This window comes from Mustela lutreola, chromosome 15 (assembly GCF_030435805.1).
Source record: "Mustela lutreola isolate mMusLut2 chromosome 15, mMusLut2.pri, whole genome shotgun sequence".
In the NCBI taxonomy this organism is placed as follows: domain Eukaryota; kingdom Metazoa; phylum Chordata; class Mammalia; order Carnivora; family Mustelidae; genus Mustela; species Mustela lutreola.
The window spans coordinates 14,295,331-14,313,804 of NC_081304.1; the positions used below are offsets into that span (position 1 = coordinate 14,295,331).

Below are 18,474 nucleotides of genomic sequence, written 5' to 3' on the forward strand. Positions count from 1 at the left end.
CCCCAGGGACCCTGTCCCTGGCTGCTGTATAAAATGGAAGTGGCTGGTCATTTGCTCCAAAGGTGCTATCTTGTGTCCTTACTGGAAAGTAACCTAGGGACCCCTGGGTGGCTCAGGAGGTTGAGCATCTGACTCAGTTTTGGCTCAGGTTACAATCTCAGGATTGGGAGACTGAGCCCCACGTGGGGCTCCGTGCTCAACATGGAGTATGGTTGAGTTCCTTTCTCCCTCTTCCTCTGCCCCGCCCCCAAACTTCCTCTCTCTCTCTCTTTCTCTCTCAAAGAAATTTAAAAATCTCTTAAAAAAAAAAAAAAAGACGGTAACCTGAATTCCAGGAGGAAAGAGCTGGGTTATACATAACAGGGAACTGTGTACCGGGCACCATAGAAGGACCGCCTTTCTCTTGAATAGTGGAAGTGGGTGTTTTCTATAATAGCATTGGGGTAAATCATCAAGTTGTACACCTTACACTTATACAAGGTTTCATGTCTTTTATGCTTCAGTTAGGCTGGAAGGAAAGTATTAAGGGTCTGGGATGGGGAGAGGCACACAGGATACTTCAGGGGTAATAAAAATGTTCTTTTTCTTGAAAAGGGTGAAGGGTACACCATTATTTATTATTATTATTTGTGTTTTATACATAACTTACAAATATTTTCTGATACTTAAGTATTTAATAAAAATAAAACACACTATAAAAAATATAAAATACCACTGCTGCTAATGTTTAAAGACAATGAACAATAGATTCCTTGCTGCAGCTTTAAAGCTCAGAAAGATGGGGCTAACTCATTTTGCAGAAGTCGCTTCGCCTCCGGGGTCCTGTCACAAGAACTAAAGATCTAAAGCAGTAAACACCGGTGTCCTCAACCACACATCAGTTTCTGATGCTGGTGAGAAAGACCGACTCTGAGGCTTCAAAAATAAAACAATAATGTGACTTTGAGCTAAAGACCAGCCATTTTACCAGATTTCACCCTAGTGGCCTGACTGCTTTCATCAGCTTGTTTTTCGATGCATACGGCTTGTGTTCTCGGAGCATTTTTAGGATGGGGAAACCTGTTCCCCATTTCCTGAGATTCTTTCCTTCTTGGAGATAGTTTTCTATGCCTGTGGCTGTGGAATAAGCTTCCAGAGTTAACTGCTGTGGCTGATCCTGAGCTTTTAACAATCCTTCCCCTGTAGGAACAAGGGGGACCTGGGCAGGAGGGTCCCCCCACGTCCTGGGGAGAGCAGGACTCGTCAGGGTCTTCCCCAGCCTGAGGTGTCCCTCTCACTTGGAATAAATAGCCTTTAGCCTGTGTCTAGCTTCCTCCTTGAAACAGGGACTTCTGCAGTCATTTGGAAATCTGTAATGCAGGGGGAGGCCCCCAGAGGAGGTTTTGTCTAACGGCGGGGTGCTGTGGTTCTTTTGAGCAGAGCCTCTGACCTTGGATGTAGAATACACAGAAGTGGAAGTGACCTCGCCTGAGTCTTACCAAGGTAAGCACCAGTACTGGGGTGACCCCCCATGCTTTGTTCTCTGCTGGGGTGTAGACACCAGGGGGAGGTGTGCTGTGACCCAAGGACAAAGGTCCCTTCAGTCGGTCAGACCTGCTGGGCATGCCTACGGCGGGAGCAGGGACACCTGCCTAGGCTTTTGAGGCATTAAATAAATTTCATTCTTATTTATCTCACTATTAATAATGAGTAGGTTTTCCTGAGCAATTACTAAGTGCTAAGAAATGTGTTTGTTGAGAAGCTTTTTGAGGGCCTCACTGCCCGTGTTTGGACTTTCTTCCAGAGCTATGTTCCTTGCCCGCGCCTAGTATCTTCCTTAAACAGCCTCTTGCACACGGAGCCTGGGGAAATGAAACACATATTTGAAGGTGGTGAGGGCTTGGCTCTTTAAAGAGGGACTCTTGGGGAAGTGCTTCTGAAACCAGAGTCCCCTTCTGTGTGAACAGTGGCACGAGCCTCCCACTTCAGGTTTTGTTTTTCTGTGTGCGGTTCTCTCAGGGCAGCTGGCCCAGGGGGTCCCTGGCTCTGTGGCTCCCTTGGGGACACAGATGCAGAGCGGGCTGCTCCACAGCGAAGGCCAGAATGTCAGTTGCAGTTGCTTTTTTGCCGCCCCTGTCAAAAAAACGATGCATCTCCTCCTGGCTTTCCTTCACCCTAGCCACCCAGAGCCTTCTTGCCCTGCTGGGAGGCTCTTTAAGGCTATATAGCCACACATCCCCCCTCCCACTGAGGCCCAGAACTGCTGCTGGGTCCACTCCACCTGGCAAGCTGAGGGCCCTTTTCCAGACCGGCCATGCATAGCATTAGCCAGAGTCCCAGGGCAATGGCATCCCTTTGTCCTCTCTGGCTCCCTGAATCCGGAAGAGTTTTGGGTTCCTTCCTGCTTCCTTGCTTAGGTCCTGGGCACCATGTCAGCGGGTGTGTGCACAGAAGCTTCAGGTTCCCCTATGGCTCCCGGGCTCTGTGCTACCCAGTGGGGCACCATTCCCACAGTCCGCCACCAGAATGGCCCCTAGGGTTGACGCTGCCCCATCTGCATGATCACTGGGCATCCCACTTGTGAGACTGGACTGGACATGGGAAGGGTGGGGGCCGTGGCAGACCTAGAGTTCTCTTCCTCTTTATTTTGTTGTAAAGAGGTTCGCTTGTTAACAAAGTAAAGTCCTTGATGGGCCAGCCCTTGTGCAAGCAGCAAAGGTTCATATATGGCCCGTCTTCCCGCCCCCCATGGGGGTAGAGCCTGTGAGGGAGCCGAGAAAACACGGAAACGAAGAATATATAGACAGTGCCAGGTGATGGTTAGTGCTCGGAAGGAAAGGGAGCAATGAGACGGCACGAAAGGCGGCTTTGGGGGCTGGCATTGAAGCTGGGGCCTGCAGGGCACAAAGAAGGTGGCCCCAATAAGAGGAGAGAGGGTTGGGAGGACCCAGGAAATGGGCAGGACAGCGTGCGGTGGCCCAGAGCTTGGCTCATCTGAGGATCTGGAAGGAGGCACAGGTCGGTGTGTCGTCCCGGGCCAGAAGGGGTGAAGGCGGAGACAAAGTCCCAGCAGTGGGTCGACTGGAGAGAGATTTCAGAGACATGCCACCGTGGATGACATTTTATGGCAAGGATCATGGAGACCAAATCAGCACAGGTCTGGATGGACGGTCCCGATATCTGAGATTGGGAGGAACAGGTCTGGTTAGGTTAAGCATGAGATGCCGAAGAGGAGACAGCCCCTTCGGGGGTTGGTGCTCAGAACAGAGTCTGGTTCGGCTGCGGCTAAAGGGGCTGTAGGGGGCTCCCTTCCAGCCTTTCCTGGTCCTGCCAGAGCCGCTACAGATGCCCCTTTGTCACCGTGCATCATGGGCTCAGTTCTGGCGATAACAGTTTCCTTCCTCTAAAGGGGAATTCAGGCCCGGGAAGGGAAGGGGAAGCGTAAAAAGAGGTCAGGGCTGCCCCAAGATTTTGCATATGTGTAGAAAAACCCTGCTGTCCCCAACCCTCCAAACTCCATGGGGTGCTCAGGCTGACAGGGATTGCCCCGGGCTCTGGCCTCGAGGTTCTCATGCTCCTCCCGCAGAGGGCCAGGTCCTGTCCTCGCCTCTGCTTCCCGCTGGGCCAGGACCAGGTGGGATTAAGAGCACCGGGCCTAATGCCTCGGAGGGTTTGGAGTGACGGCGGCTGATAGAGAAAGGATGCCGGGTTGTGTCCTTGCAAAAGGGTCCATTTTCCTTTCTTTGGGGAATGTTTCCATGTTAGAGTGTCTGGTTTTCTTTTTTTGCGTGAGCGTGGGGTGGGCTTTAAAGGGAAAAGAAGTCTTAGGACAGGATGACAAGGGGTGCGTGCCTTGCTAGGCTGTGCACAGCTGTGGTCACCATTCCCCACGTTGCTGCGAGGGTCTCATGAGAGCTAGAGTGATAGCCATGTGGGTGGAAATGGAGAGTTTCTGGAAGATACACGTTGTGTTTTCTGGATCCAGCCTCTCGGGTGCTCAGGGACAGCAGGGGAGGGCCAGCCTGGCCTAGGAAGCTGTCCCCTTGCTTTCTCATGGGTGGTGGGTGGAGTGTCCCTAGAGTGGGGAAAGGGCTTTGTGGTTTCAAGGCCAGTAGTGAGTAAACTTGATGTGGTCTTGGCCAACCCAGTTCCCTAACCTCAAGGCTCCCTCTTCCACAGCTGGGGTGGGGGAGGGGGTGAGGCCTGCGTCCAGCTCTGCCTCCGACTGGCCGCTGACCAAGGAATCACTGGGGGATGGAGGCGGGGTGGGAAGGAACTTGTTCAGCCCGGTCTGTTGCTTGTTTGCTCTGAAGCTAATTGCTGGGAAAACCCCATGACGTTGAAGCCATCTCTTTCTCTGAGAACAGAGAAAAACAGAAGCCAAAATAAAGCCCCATCCGGAAACATGCCTGACAGCAGAGACAAACAGCCTGTTGGCCTGGGTTACTCATTAGTGGGCAGCTGCAGAGCAGGGCAGGGGTGGTGGAGGTGAGCGGCCAGCCCCAGCCCATCACTGGGGGCAGGACAGGGGGGCAGCGGGAAGAATTGCTGGGGCAGCTGCAAAGATAGCCGCTCGGCCAAGAAGTGGAAACGACCCTGCCACCCGGACTGATCCACAGTTACGAGAAGGAAGGGAGTCAAGTGTGGTTCTTGAGTCCAGAGGGTGTGAGAGTGTCCCCAAGGTGACCAGCGAGGTCTACCGGCCAGCCTGGGGGGGTGTGGATCTTACAAGGTGTCCAACCCCCAGGCTTGGCCACCCCACCCCATTCCTTCCTTTCTTCCCCGCTGGCGCCGGCTCCCATTGTGGGACAGGGTCTGAGGATGAGCTGGCAGGGCCCCAGGACACCTGGTATACAGCGCCTTATACCATCATTTCTCCCCGCATTGTCTGCCCCACAGCCCGGAGTTCCTGAAAGCTCTGGGTCCAAATCACCTTTTCCCTTCCTGGTCCAGTGCCCAGCACAGAGCAAGTGTTAGGATCACACTGAATGCGAGACTCACCCAGGCCTAACACGTTGCAGAATCCCTTGGGGATGTGGCAGATTCCCAGGAGATGCAGAAATCCCTGGAGCCTCCCTGTGCACCCCTGAATCTGGTGCCATGGAGGGAGTGTGGAGAGCGGGGTAGGCATCTCTGCTGGCCTCTTAGAAAAAAGCAGGTGTCCTAGCAGAGGGGTGCTTGGTGGCTCAGCCACACTGGTGAGTACCAGGTTCTGTTTGGTGTCTTGGTGGAGTCCTGTGAAGCCTTCTGCAAGGGCCTGGCCACCCCAAATGTTCCAGACTCGCCTGCTGGGGGATCTGAACCACCCCTCCACCCCCAGCCTTCCTCCTGGAACCACTACCGTTCACCATTCAGTGTCTGATGAAGGACCATGACTTTGATCACCAAGATCTAAAACCTCGGGGAACAGGCTGGTTATACTAATACCTTCCTCAGGCTCAGGGGTTTGAGAGAGCTAGAGACCCTTGCAAGGACATTGACTGGTGCCTTCATTGTCCTATCAAACGTCTATGCCTCCAGGTAGCCATGCAAGGCCTGGGCCCGAGAGGTGAACCCAGAGCTCTGGGTCCACCAGGGAGATAGTCTTGGGGACAAATAATGTTGGTGTGGTCATGGGAAAGTGTCCCCAAAGTGCTGTGTGAGCACAGGGGTCCTGTGTAACTGCCCTGGGCACAGGGAAGGGGTGAGCGTGTTAGGGAGCAGGTAGGTGTGTGAGGGTGTGTGAACCCAGGTGCAGGAACAAAGCTTGTCCTGGGACTTGGAGGACGAGGAGGAGTGGGCCAAAGAGAAAGGGCCTTGCGGGCAGTGAAGGGACACGCTTTGGGTCAGGGGGCATCTCTGGAGCCTAGTGAGTCAAGGGCATCTTGGTGCAGTTAGAGTCCACGGGCGTGGCCCAGCCAGCTGCCGGCCACCAAGGAAAACAACAGCCACTCGGTACAGAAGACGGTCAGGAAGCGTCTTCCCCTGTCTGGGGCTTTGTTTCCGGATCCGTAGAAGGAGAATGTTGGCCACATGTAGAAAGCTACCTTTCCACAGTGAGGCTTCTTGGTCTTTTGTGCAGGTGAGGGGAGGCGGGGGAAGTGGCTGGGCCCCGTCCTGTTTATGGGGGGGGGGTGTATATGTACGTGCTGTGTGTGTACACACTGGGTGTGTGTGTATGCTGCGTGTAGACACAGTATGGTGTATGTACAAGTATGTGTATATACAACCTGTACGTAGACTTGAACTTAAATAGATGCCCGTATGGGTGCTTTGTCCCCCAAACCCTGAGTCTCCTCAGGGCTTAATGCATTCCCCAGTCCTCTGTCTGCCCTTCTGAAAGAGTCCACACCAGAGGATCTCAGCCCGGTCTGCGTCTTAGAATCCCCTGGAAGCTCTTTAAAAACCCCAGTGCCAGGGCTACCCCAGACCAGTCAGAACCAGAATGGGGCCCCGGTGTTGGCATTTGACGTCAGCTGGCCCGGCAAGATTTTAAGTGGTTCTTTGTCCCAACTGGTCCTTAAAGTCACAGACGATGCCCAGGCTCTAACCCAGGCCTCAGGGGACTGGGAGCCCAGAGCCCTGCCCCCTGGGAGTGGCCAGGAGAGTGGCTAGACACTGGGACACCCTGGCAGGGAAGGAAGGGTGGGGCCCCTGAGCTGGAGGCTGGAGGCTGATACTGGGGACCTCTCCACCTGTGGTCCTTCAGGCCCAGGGTTCCCCTGGAGCAGCTGGACCCGCCCCTGCACTGGCCTGTTGACCTCATCCTTCCAGGCTGAGCGCCACTAGTTAGAGACCAGGATCTTCTGAAGCCAGGAAGTGGCCTGAGCTTTGTGGCAAGAAGGTCTCCAGCCCCTGCTGGAGAAGGGTGCTCATGAGGGCAGGGGTTCGTGGGCAAGCAGGGAGCCTCGGACCTTCTCCTGCTTCAGCGGTGGGCTGACCTGGTGCCCAGAGGCAGCTATTGACCTGTACCCGGTCACTTTCCAGGTCTGGAAACCAAGGGCACAGAGACGGTGTACAGTGAAATCCGGAAAGCTAACCCTGGTGAGTTAGGGCCCTTGACTCCCCCAGCCTGAGGGATGGTTCCCCCAGAATCATCCATGGGGGCTTGGGAGTGGGCGGGAGAAGGAGAACTACTGCCCCTTATACTGAAGCTGGTGGCTGCCTCTCTCCTGCCACCCCTAAAACATAGCCACATGTTACATGTGCTGTAATTTAGTCAACACACACTTATTAAGCGCTTACTGCATGCCAGGGATATAGAACCTCACATGTTCAGACCCAGCTCAGGAGCATCTGGGCTGGAGTGCATCCTGGCACCACTGTGTGCTCCCGGGACCCCAGGAGAAGCCGCATGGCCCGACCTGTGCTCAGGTGCCAGCCAGGGCATCTCATCTGCCCTCCCCCCCCCCCACCCCCACGGGCCCTGGTGCATGATGGGCACCCATAGTTCATAGACAAAGTCAGTGCTTTGCTTTCAAGACGTGGGGGAGCTCAGTCTCTATAAGAACACACTGCCTGGGGGTGGGGGGGCGTAGATCTGCACCTTCCATTCTCCCTTTCTCTGGTGCTAGACCCCAGTTCAGTCCCCGTCTCCACCACTTCCCCCATGAAGATCCTCCCCCAGGACTGAACATGGTACCCAAGCAGACATGGAACTGGGGAAGCTCCCAGCAGTATCATTTTTGTTTCATCATTCTATCCCATTCTGGGGAAATGAATGGAACACAAAGACTCCTTTTACAATTCTGAAAATAGGTCACAGGCCAAAAGGCCAAAAGGAAATAGTCACTATGTGGATATCTTGCCTCAGACCTGTATTTAAGTGGATTTTCTGGGGAGCATTACAACTGGCCAGGAAGCTTCGGGACAGCCCAGCTACTCTGAGCAGGGTCTGCAGACCCACGGCCGAGGTGGTCTCAGGGCAAGTCCAGACCCGTGAGAATCAGAATCTTCAGAATCTGAACTCTAACAGGCTGGATTCCAGATACTGTTGACAATTGCTAACATTGGAGAAGCACTGTCTGAACCACGGGAGACCCCCTTTTCATCTGAAAGAGGAATCTCCCTTTAGTGAACATGTTTTTTTAATGGTATTTTCATGGGTAGAGCAGAAACTCAACCTCTTGAGGAACTTGACACTGAGTGACCAATTTTCAGAAAGCATCTCCGAGGGCAATTTTTGGTTTCAGTGTTTCATTTTGCAATCTCAATACATTCAGAGCCAGCAAAATGCAAATTGAGAAGTAAATAGACATTCTCTGTTCTTCCAGTGTAACAAAAAGCTAGAGCTCCAGTAGGGTTCACCCAATTGTATGAAAACACCCCTTCTGCTCTCCTAGAGGTCCCTGAGATCGTTCACATTTAATTGCTTTGGTTATACAAGAAGGACAGAAAGCTTATTATGTTGGAATATCTCTGAATCCTCACAGTAAGTCCCATTTTACAGATGAGGATACTGAGGCACAGAACAGTTGAAACACTTGCCCAAGTTCACACAGGAAGCAGGTCCCCACACTGGCCCGCCCTGGAGGTGGATTTCCACGGTCCTGATCACAGATCAGGGAACTGCACTGCCTTTGGTTTTGGGGAAAGGAAGCTGGTGGATTGTGGAGCCCACAGGGGTTGCCTCCAGAGCGACCCCCCCCCCCCCCACAGGAGACCCGCGGGAAGCCTGCAGTCTGCTGTGTCCTGAGCCTGCTGCTGGAGGCTCTTTACAGCTGGAAAAGGCCACCCCCAGTGTGCACCCCGAAGGGTGTGTGTTAGGTGCCCCGCAAATTAGGCTGGCAAAAGACAGGTTAACAGGAGAAAAACCAAGTGATGGGAAACTGCAGAGTGGTTAGAAGTGGGAGCTTATATAGGAAGTTAACCAAGAACAATAAAAATTTTTTGTAGGTGCTTTCTGCGTCCGTTGACTGTCATTTGCCTTCAGCTCATGTCATTTGCCTGTGCTGATGTGGCATGTTTGGAGGAGGCCTATTGTGATTTTCTACCCCTGCTTTAAGGCCGCTGTTCAGATGGGTTCCCTCAGGGTCCCCGGGCTGGTTCTCTAGTCCTGAGTCCTCGGTCCCCCGCTGTGGGAACCCAACTGCTCCCTCTGACCTAAGGCAGGAATGGACTGTAGGACCTAACCCTGTACGGATTTGGGGTGGTGAAGGGCCCTATTTTGCTGACAGACATCGGAGCCCCAGTCCCCGTGCGGCCACTTGGCAGCTGTGTGACTTTGACCAAGATATCTAACTCTTCTGAGACTCCAGTTTCTTCCACTGAGATTAAATGAGAGAAGTGGGGAGATGGTGCACATTACCCCAAGCACCAGTCCTCATAGTATCCCTGTCCTACAGTGAGCATCCAAGCCCTTTTAGCTGAAAGATGCCAGAGAAGCTTGAGCCCAGGCAGAGACTAGAGCCGTGTCCTGATTCCCGGCCAGGGCGCTCCCCCTGTGCAACCTGGGCGGAGTCAGTGGGGCCTTGGGCACCTCTGTAATCTGGTCTCCGACCCAGCACCCAGCTCCTGCCCAGTGTTTGGGGGTTATTGAGAGAGCCCTGGGTCTTGTAGTCAAATCCCCGGTGCTGCCTTGGAAGTCCCTGCTGGCCCCTCACTGAAGAGGCTCCGTCTTGGAAGCCTCAGGAGTTGCTGTTCTGGAACATTTCCTGCTGGGCTGCTGCTCCCCAGGGGGATGGGGGCGGGGGGCGGGGAGAGGCTGGCAGCCTCATATGCTACTCTATGTGCAAGCCTCAAAACCAGCTTGGGGTGGCGGGAGCTCTACTACTCTTCCTGTTCTGCAGATGGGGAAATGGGCCCAGAGGTTAAATAACTTGTCCCGGAGCAGATCCCAAGGCCAGCGGTTGGCAGAGCAGGGAGTCGGAGGCAGGGAGGCTGGCTGCGGAGCGCGGCTCCTCACATCTCCTCTCCACGCTGCCGAACCGATGGACCACGCGCTGCTGCGTTTTCCAGCTCTCTGGTCGGCTTCCCATCATTACCAGTCTCCCTAGAGGAGTCGCCTCTGTTAAGAGTGACAGCCGGTATGGTCTGGGTGACCCTGGCTGAATCGTGGAACCTCTAGGGACCCTGGTCACTACCTCAGTGAGATGAGGGGCAGATGCCCGATCTAGATGGAGTGTTCCCAGGTCTGTTAAAACACAGACGGTGCAGCAAGCAGCCCCCTGAATTTTGGATTCAGTAGGTCTGGAGTGAGGCTACTTTGCATTCCTCACAGATTCTCACATATCTGGCTATTGGTCTGGGGACCACACTTCTAGAAGTTTCCGGGTTCCCTTCAGGTGATGCCACTCAAGTGCTTCTTGTTTGACCAGGTGGGGTCTTGGAGTCTTTCCCCCTCCTCAGCAGTCTTGGAAGGATCCCTCAGGGTTGGCAAGCAGAGAGAATCCTCCAACACGGGTGCATGGGTGCGGGTGTAGATGTGGAGGCGGGGGGGTGGAGAAGGGTGACAGCTAATAAAATAAGGGACCTAGTGAGGGTGGGTGTCTGGACAGGCCAGTGAGCAGGCTGCGTGCAGAACTACGTCTTCTCTAACCTTTCCTTCTTAGATTTTTTTCCTTCCCACCTTAGTTTCTCAGTCCTCGCCACCTTCCAACTAGCCGCACTTCAGGGCTGGCTATTTTGGGAAATGGCTCACAGGGCGTAGTTCTGGCTCTTAACCCCCCTTTTTTCCCCTGAGTGATACAAAGGAAAACTGCTCCTCTAGATAAGCTAAAGGGCATCGGGCAGGCCTGCCTCCAAGGAGCAGCCCCAGGGCGGGGCTCTGGGTAGGACCAGCGCCCTGGGGAGAGGGTTGCGGGGCGACCGGCTGAGGGCTGGCGGTCATCTGGAGGCTGGGGGAGGAGCCAGGTCTTGGCAATCGTGGCTTTCGGCTCCAAGTTCCGCCTTGTCTGTGTGGGAGTTTTAACTGTGAGAAAACATACATCACACTTGGCATTTTAATCACTTTTAAGTGTACATTTCAGTGGCATTAAATATATTCACGCAATCCTACAATCATCATCACCATCCATCTCCAGAGCGGTTCCATCTTCCCAGAGTGAGACTTCATACCCAGTCAACAGTAACGCGTGACTCTCCCAGCCCCTGGCCACAACCATTCTCCTTTGCACGTCTCTGAATGTGACTAAGCTCCGCATTTTTATGTCAAATGAGGTAGTTGGATGGATGATCTTAAGTTGCCTTCCAGTCAGAACATTTGGAGAGTCTCGGTCCTGGCATTTGGAATTAATGGTCATTCGTCTTTGTTTTGGTCTGTCTGGAACCCTTCCCCTGAACATGTTGGTTCTAAGTGACTTCTAAGAGTTACTTTTTAGGTCCCTTGGAGCCAATCCCAATCTTTTACTCACCCTTGATTCCAAGACCCTATAGGTATTTGCACCTAAGCCTGAGTTTTCCTTCAAATCTGAATTAAGTCATGGATCTCCGGGCCCAACTCACTGTGCTTCTGCCGTGTTTGTGTTGGCTCACGTCCACCTGGATGGTTCTTTGCACTGTAATCCTGAGGGGAACACCCTAAGTTGGGAGATAGAGGCTTGGGTTGATTTTCAGCCCTGCCCTTATCCAGTTGTATGACTTGGCTCCCACCCCTCATTTTTCCCTTGGGTGTTACTTTTCTCATTTTCAATAAAATGTCCCTCGCTCATGTGGGACTGCTGCAGAACACTCTGTGTTCTCGGGAGTGTGCTGGGGCTAAGAGCTGTAGTGGGCAGGTGGGTAGGAGTAGTGGGTACTGTAGGGGGTAAAATGGGGAAGAAGAGGACATCTCTTCCAACCCAGTGTCCCCTGCTGGGTCGTGGTGGTTAGGTCTGCTCTTCTGCTGGGAATCTACTATTTCATTGACAAAGAGCTAAGCTAACATCTTGTCCCAGCCGTTAACTCCATCCAGGGCAAAGAAACCCCAGATCTTACAGTTCTCCCCTCTTCAACTCTTAGGTGATTCATTACAACATGTTAGGGAAAGAAGGAGAGGGGTTCTCAGTATTAGGAAATTTATTTCTGAAAGAAACCCCATTGAGAGAAGCCTAAGGAGAAGGGAAAGCAAGCCCTGGAAAAGAGCCAGAACGGGGTTGAGAAAGAGCTTCTGCATCTACGTAACCATGGGCAGGCTTAGCTAATGGAGACCACGCAGATAATTTCTCATAATTTGGTTCTGCAAGGATAGCATTTGGGTTTTTTTAATTAAGTACTTATTCTTTCTCCAGTGATTTGCCTGAGGTCAGGTTTGCAAATCCCAGTCAGCTACGGTGGCTCTGGTTTCAGCATCGGACCTGACTTTCCAGAAACAGGAACGAAGTCTGCTTTTATGTCTCTTGTTAAGCAGTAATGTAGGTAGTCCAAAAAGTGAGTGCTTAAAGAAAGTCATACAGTTTATAGTAACAGGAACCAATCGTTACTGCAGTTGTGACACTCTCATGTGTCACGCCTCTGAGTTCTCTCGATTTACATGGTGCTGCCCTCCCAGGGGGCTCGTTCATAGCTTTGGTGCTCTGAGGTACAGGGTGACTCGGCCTCAAGAGCCCCCCATTTCACCCCCAAACACCACCTCCCGAAAACCTCTTTGTTCACCTGCTGTCAGCTTCCTCCTCCTCTGACTAATCCAGGGAAAGGCTTGTTTTTCCTTTCCTCCCTTGCTCTCCTCGTGACAAGACCTAAAAGAGAGACATTACAGCGGGGCTGGGCAGGGAGCCTCTCCATGAAGGCGTGACTGCCTCTGACTTTCTCCACAACCTCACTCAGCCTGGTTGAGCCTCATGCAAACTGCTGTTTCTGGCTACGCAGGAAAATGTGTATCTTTACTCTGAATCAGTGCCTGACATTTTCTAGTGCTCCTGCTCATTCTAAAGGCATTTCATAAAACGACTTGCTGCTCACCTCAGAGCAAAACCTATTCATGTATATTTACCTTGGATTTTAAAACTGAAGAATGAAGTGGTTTCCTACAATCAGAAATACAGTCAAGTTCTTCCCTATGAAAGAAATCAGGTCTAGGATGACATTTCCACTGCTGGGAGCACTGGTTCTCGAGGCAGGAGACATTTTTGGCTGTCATAATTTGGGCAGGGGGTGGAGGGTAGAAGGGGTGCTCTCACATCTAATGTATGGAGGCTGGGAATACTGCTAACCATCTTACAGTGGACGGGACAGCCCCCAGAGCAAAGAATGATCTAGCCCAAGGACACCTGGCTTGCTCAGTTGGAGGAGCAGGAGACTATTCATCTCAGGGTCATGAGTTTGAGCCTCACATTTAGTAGAGACTATTAAAAAATAATAAGTAGGGGTGCCTGGGTGGCTCAGTGGGTTAAGCCTCTGCCTTCGGCTCAGGTCATGGTCTCAGGGTCCTGGGATCGAGCCCCGTATCAGGCTCTCTGCTCAGCAGGGAGCCTGCTTCCCCCTCTGCCTCTGCCCGCCTCTCTGCCTACTTGTGATCTCTCTCTCTCTGTCAAATAAATAAATAAAATCTTATAAAAAAATAATAAGTAAACTCAGAAAAGAATGTCCCAGCCCAGAATGTCAATAATGCCAGTGTTTAAAACAAAAACAAAAACAAACCTGACTTATAAGAACTTAGCTCCTGTGAGTCTTCGAACAGGAGAGCTGGTTTTCCTTCCTGGATGCCTGGGTCCTTCTCAGAAGGTGTCCTGAGCACACCCCACTGAGAGCTCCCGGCCCTGGGAAGAGATGCCAAGTCCCTCTTCAGACATTAACTCTGGATGGGACACTAACCTATACCTTCCCATCCCGGTATCTGCTCACTCAGCCTTCGCCTTCTGCTCTGGCTTTTCCTGGTATTCCAGATGTTTCCAAAGGGGGTAGAAATTGACTATACTAAGAGTAGCTGTCATCAAGAAAGAATTATAGAGCAGAGGGCCTCTCTGTTCCAGCCCCTCTGGGAGGGAGAGAAGAGCACTTGGGGGTCAGTCCCCACCCATTCTGTGGGGTCCAGAGCCAATCAGGCCAGCGGTCACTGTCAAACCTGCCCCAGGTTGCTGTTTCCCACTTGAGAATCCAAGCGGGTAAAGAAGTACTTTGAAAAAAAAAAAAAAAAGATCCTATTTTTTTTTTTTTAAGATTTTATTTATTTATTTGGGTGGGAGGGAGAGAGCATGAGCAGGGGGAGGGGCAGAGGGAGAGGGAGAAGCAGACTCCCCTAGAGCAGGGATCCTGATACGGGGCTCGATCCCAGGACTCCAGGATCTCAACCTGAGCTGAAGGCAGACACTTAGCTTAACTGACTAAGCCCCCCAGGCGCCCCCACCATATTTTATCTTTGTGGTGATTGCTCTATTACTGAAAAGAAGCAGAAACTACAAGTGTGCATAAACCTAGAGTTCCTTCAGTATGTACCAGCATATTCGAAGTTTTAGTATTTTATATTCATATTGCTTTAAGAAACAGCCTGAGACTCTCGCTTTCTTGTGTCTGATTGCAGAGCCGCTGGGGCTAAGGGGGAGTGGGAAGCATGGGGTCCTTTGGGTCCTTCCAGGTCAGGTTTGGGTTGGAGGTGGGAGTCCTGCCCGGGCCTCACTCAATGCGTGGAAGTTTATACAATGGCTTGACTTCGTGGTCAGGCTGATTCATCCATTTGGCCGTTGACGTCTGCCTCTGGCCCAGCCAGGACAGAAGGGGGCCCCTTAGGAACTTCTGGCCCTGTTCCCTCTCAAGGGGACGCACAATAGAGCTGTGATAAGACAGGGTTGGAGGGGGAAGTGGACTTTTGGAAACAGGATATTTTTAAATTAGAGAAAGAAACAGAAGGGTTGTGACTCCCGTTGCGACAGGTGGGCCCTGAGACTTCCCCAGACTCTGAAGGGACTGGGTTCAAGGTTGGACAGCAGAGCAGAAACTGAGGCCCCTTGGAACGCGACCGTCTATGACACTGAGGACTCGGAAGGGGGTGGGTGATGACCTTCCTGCCATTACCTCTTCCGCCTTCAGGAATGGCAACCACCCCCCATGCCCACATCTGCTTTCTTCCCCAGACCGGAAGTCCCCATAGTTTCTCTATCTCCAGGTTTGTGTCCATGGGGGTTGTTTGGGGAATCGGCCCCAACCATTTGGGCCCCTGTTCATTTAGAAACTATTAGTGGGCGGCCTGATCCTTTCCAAAGGGGCAAACCACAGTCTTCTCTTGCTTATGGTAGTGAAAACCATCTCTAACTAGTAGGCGAGCATGGCTCACTCTCACCATAATGTCTTCTGCGCTCCTTTGCTTTTCTTTACCTCATTCTGATTTTCCAGACCTCTGGTCAGGCCCATCTTCAGCACCGCAGCCTGGCCGGGGCTGCTGGTTCCCCCCACTGCACTCTGGCACTCTGGTGTTGAGACAGCCCTTGGGCCGTGTATCCCAAGAGCGATAGGCAATGTTTATACCTTGATCCCACTCCTGGGAATGGACAAACTATAGGAAATATGGAAATAGCTTTATTCCCAAAGAGGATATGGCAGCATTATTTAAAATAGTGAAAACTTGGAAAGAACCTAAATTTTTACAATAAGGAACTGGATAAGTAAACAATTGCACATCTATTTAATGATAATTACGCAGCTACTCCCAATTATGTCTAAGAAGGTGCCAGAGAATGTTCGTGGAATCGTGTTATGTAAGAAAGATAGGCTATGAAATGGCCGGTATTATATATCAGAACTCAGGGGGAAAAGAACCTCTGGAGAGCAGAAAATCACTGGAAGACAAAAGTATCAACAAGGTTTGAAGAGTAGAACCAGAGATCATGTTTATCTGCTACTTTCTACTTCCCTGTAGTTTTCAGGGTTTTTTCCCTGAAATACCATGTGGTACTAATTTAAAAAACAAACAAAAACCTACTTAAGGGGCATCTGGCTGACTCAGTGGAATGTGTGACTCTTAATCTCAGGTCATGTTCAAGCCCCACCATGGGTGGAGAGATTACTTAAAAAATCAAATAAAATCTTTAAATTGTTTTCAATGTCTAGTGAGCTGCCAAGGACTTTATGGGCTTGTCATATGGGGCTACAGGGTCCAGAGGAAGCTGTCTGTGGGCAAAGGAGCCATCCAGCCATCTGGCTGAGGACCTAGAAAGCCTATGACTCTGGGCTTCTTCTGCATCCCACACCCCTTCCTTTTACCTTGGAGTTCCTGAGATTTGAGGGGAGGGGGCCTAAGGCACTCTGCATCTTCTCACCTCCCTGTTATCTTTTGTTTTGCAGATTTCATGGAAAACAGATATTCTGTAAGTATACATTTCATTAACATTTTTTTAAAATAGTCCAGTGAACACTGTAATATTTCTAAACTCACCCAGATTCCGTGTTCCCACGAATTACACCCCTACACCAGCCTTGTCTGTTTTATTAGACCAGGAGCCCCAGGTACGTCGCAACTACCCTGGGACAGGGAAGGCTTGGTCATCTGGCTGACAGGGTGCTCTGGGCCTGTTGTGGTTTCAAATACTCTCTCCCAAGGTTGCAACATTACATCTCAGCCCTCCTGTGAAGAGATACCCCCCATCCATCACCACCACCATGGGAATGGGAACCTAGGGCATGCCCTAGCTGCCCATGAGTAGAGTGCACAGTTCCTCCTAGTCCAGCTTCAGGTTTTGGAAGTGAGGCAGACTGGGGGGTGGGGGTGGGGGAGAGTCTGCTTGAGGAGAGGATCCAACAGCTCATTTAAACTTTGAAGTCTGGGAACCTACGCCAGTCACCCCAATACACCAGGCCCTCTGATCTCAAGGTCCTTGACCCAATGAGGGAATTAGATAAGTTAACACTGATGAGGAAGCAAGGTGGTCCTAACTCACCAGATGCTATGGAAATGCAGAAGAAAGACTGGCCTGGTTAGGGGTCTCCTCGCCAAGGAAGGGGTCGTTGGTATGGGCTGTGAGGAATGAGTCTCACTATATTTGCCAAGCAGCTCAGAATGGGGGAAGAAAGTGTGTGGGGGGCAAGTGCCAGGAAGAGGTCAGTTAGGGTTTGCATGCAAAGGATTCCAATGCCTCATTAAGTACAAGGTTTCACCCTGTAGAAAGCTGAGGATTTAGGAAGCTGCTACTTGGCAGATGGGAATGTTTTTTAAAAATGTAGAAATCCAAAGTTCGAATTTTGCCAAGACCTGTCTTCTGTCTTCCCACTCCTGACCTCTATACCAACTACCCAGCAGTGCGGGGGTTAACTCACTGGGCCTCTAGTACCTTGAGAAAAAAGGAACTGCTTCTTTAAGGTCTGGGAAGAACTCTATGCAAAATTGCTGGTCACCTTCCAATGGGCCCCCTGGCTTCCTTTGTTTAATTCTTATAAAAAAGGGAACTCCTTATGCCTTTGCTGGGCAGGAAACCACTGACATTCTTTTCATGGAGGAAAGCTATCAATCTGAGGAAAAGAGGAATGGAATGAATGTCTTTTTCCAGCTTAAACCCACCCAGACTCCTCAAACCAGAGACTCGCACTGGAAGGGCAGGGGGCCCAATTTACAGGTGGGCTTAACAGCCCGGCCAGGGTCAGCCAGCTAGGTCATAACAGGGCCAGGACTAGAACCTAGGTCAGATCTGCAGACTCCCTCGAAGAAGTGACATCACCCTTCAAGGCAGGTCTGCTGGATCTGCGGGACTGACTTATTTACTTTGTCTTTGATCCAAAGGGTCTCTCTGGACAAAGGCTCTGAACTCCAGGACAGATAGAACTTTCCTTTCCCCCAGAAGATGGCCCGTAGGTCCTGAAGTCTGCTCCCAGGATGCACCTGAGATCTCACTGGCAAACCAGTCTGCCCCACCCCAACCATAAAGCCTTTTTGGCGGGAGCTCTGGGGTGCCCAGCCCTTGGGAGAGAGATTTGAAATCTTTAAGCGAATGCATTTTGTCTATAAAAGCAGCAGGTATAATTTTGCTAATAATCAGCTGGTGAGGGTCAGGAGAAAATTAATTCAATTGCCCAGCAGGGAAATGGGAGGAGATTTCCTTCCTGAAATCAAACCTGGCGATCATTCCCAGTTGTTTAATGGCCGTTGCTTCTGAAAACACATTGGAGGAAATATCTTAACAATGAGATAGCCACTTAGCCAAATACTAATTTAGTATTGTTTGACTTGCTTCAATGGCACATGCTGACTTCATTTTTCCTCTGCCATTTTTGCCTTGTTTATAAATTGTGCTTGTGGCCCAGGCAGACAGATAACGAGAAAGAGAACACCTTGTACTTGAACGGAAGGGGTGAATCTGGACCTTCCTGGGGCTCTGGATCTTGCAAACAGCCTTGCCTTCTCATTGCCAAAAGGCAGCTCCCCGTCACAACTGGCATTCTTCGCTCCAGGGAGCCAGCCGGCCCCTGGGCCGTGGTGGGAACTGGACTACGAAGGCCAGTCCTCCAGCCGTCTTTGGGGGTGATCCTGTCCTCCTCAAAGCTTCCCAATCTGTAAAACGTTGATGGTGAGACCAACATAAAACACTACCAGCGACCCAATTAAAAGGGTCTTAAGGGCAAAATCAGAAACAACGTGTGCAAAGTATTTTACAAACGCCCATATAAATGCAGCTTGGT

General features: G+C 51.4%; 1 protein-coding gene across 3 annotated transcripts in view; it reads left to right on the plus strand.

Annotated features, from left to right (window-relative positions):
• PECAM1 (platelet and endothelial cell adhesion molecule 1) overlaps positions 1–18,474 on the plus strand; it is a 58,435-nt gene that overhangs the window by 36,430 nt on the left and 3,531 nt on the right. For 2 of the 3 annotated variants that reach the window (XM_059150057.1, XM_059150055.1), the window contains 3 exons: positions 1,420–1,482; positions 6,946–7,002; positions 16,150–16,172. In XM_059150057.1, coding sequence (XP_059006040.1) covers positions 1,420–1,482; positions 6,946–7,002; positions 16,150–16,172 — 143 coding nt within the window. The remainder of the gene's footprint in view (positions 1–1,419; positions 1,483–6,945; positions 7,003–16,149; positions 16,173–18,474) is intronic. The other variant, XM_059150058.1, reaches the window with a different exon arrangement.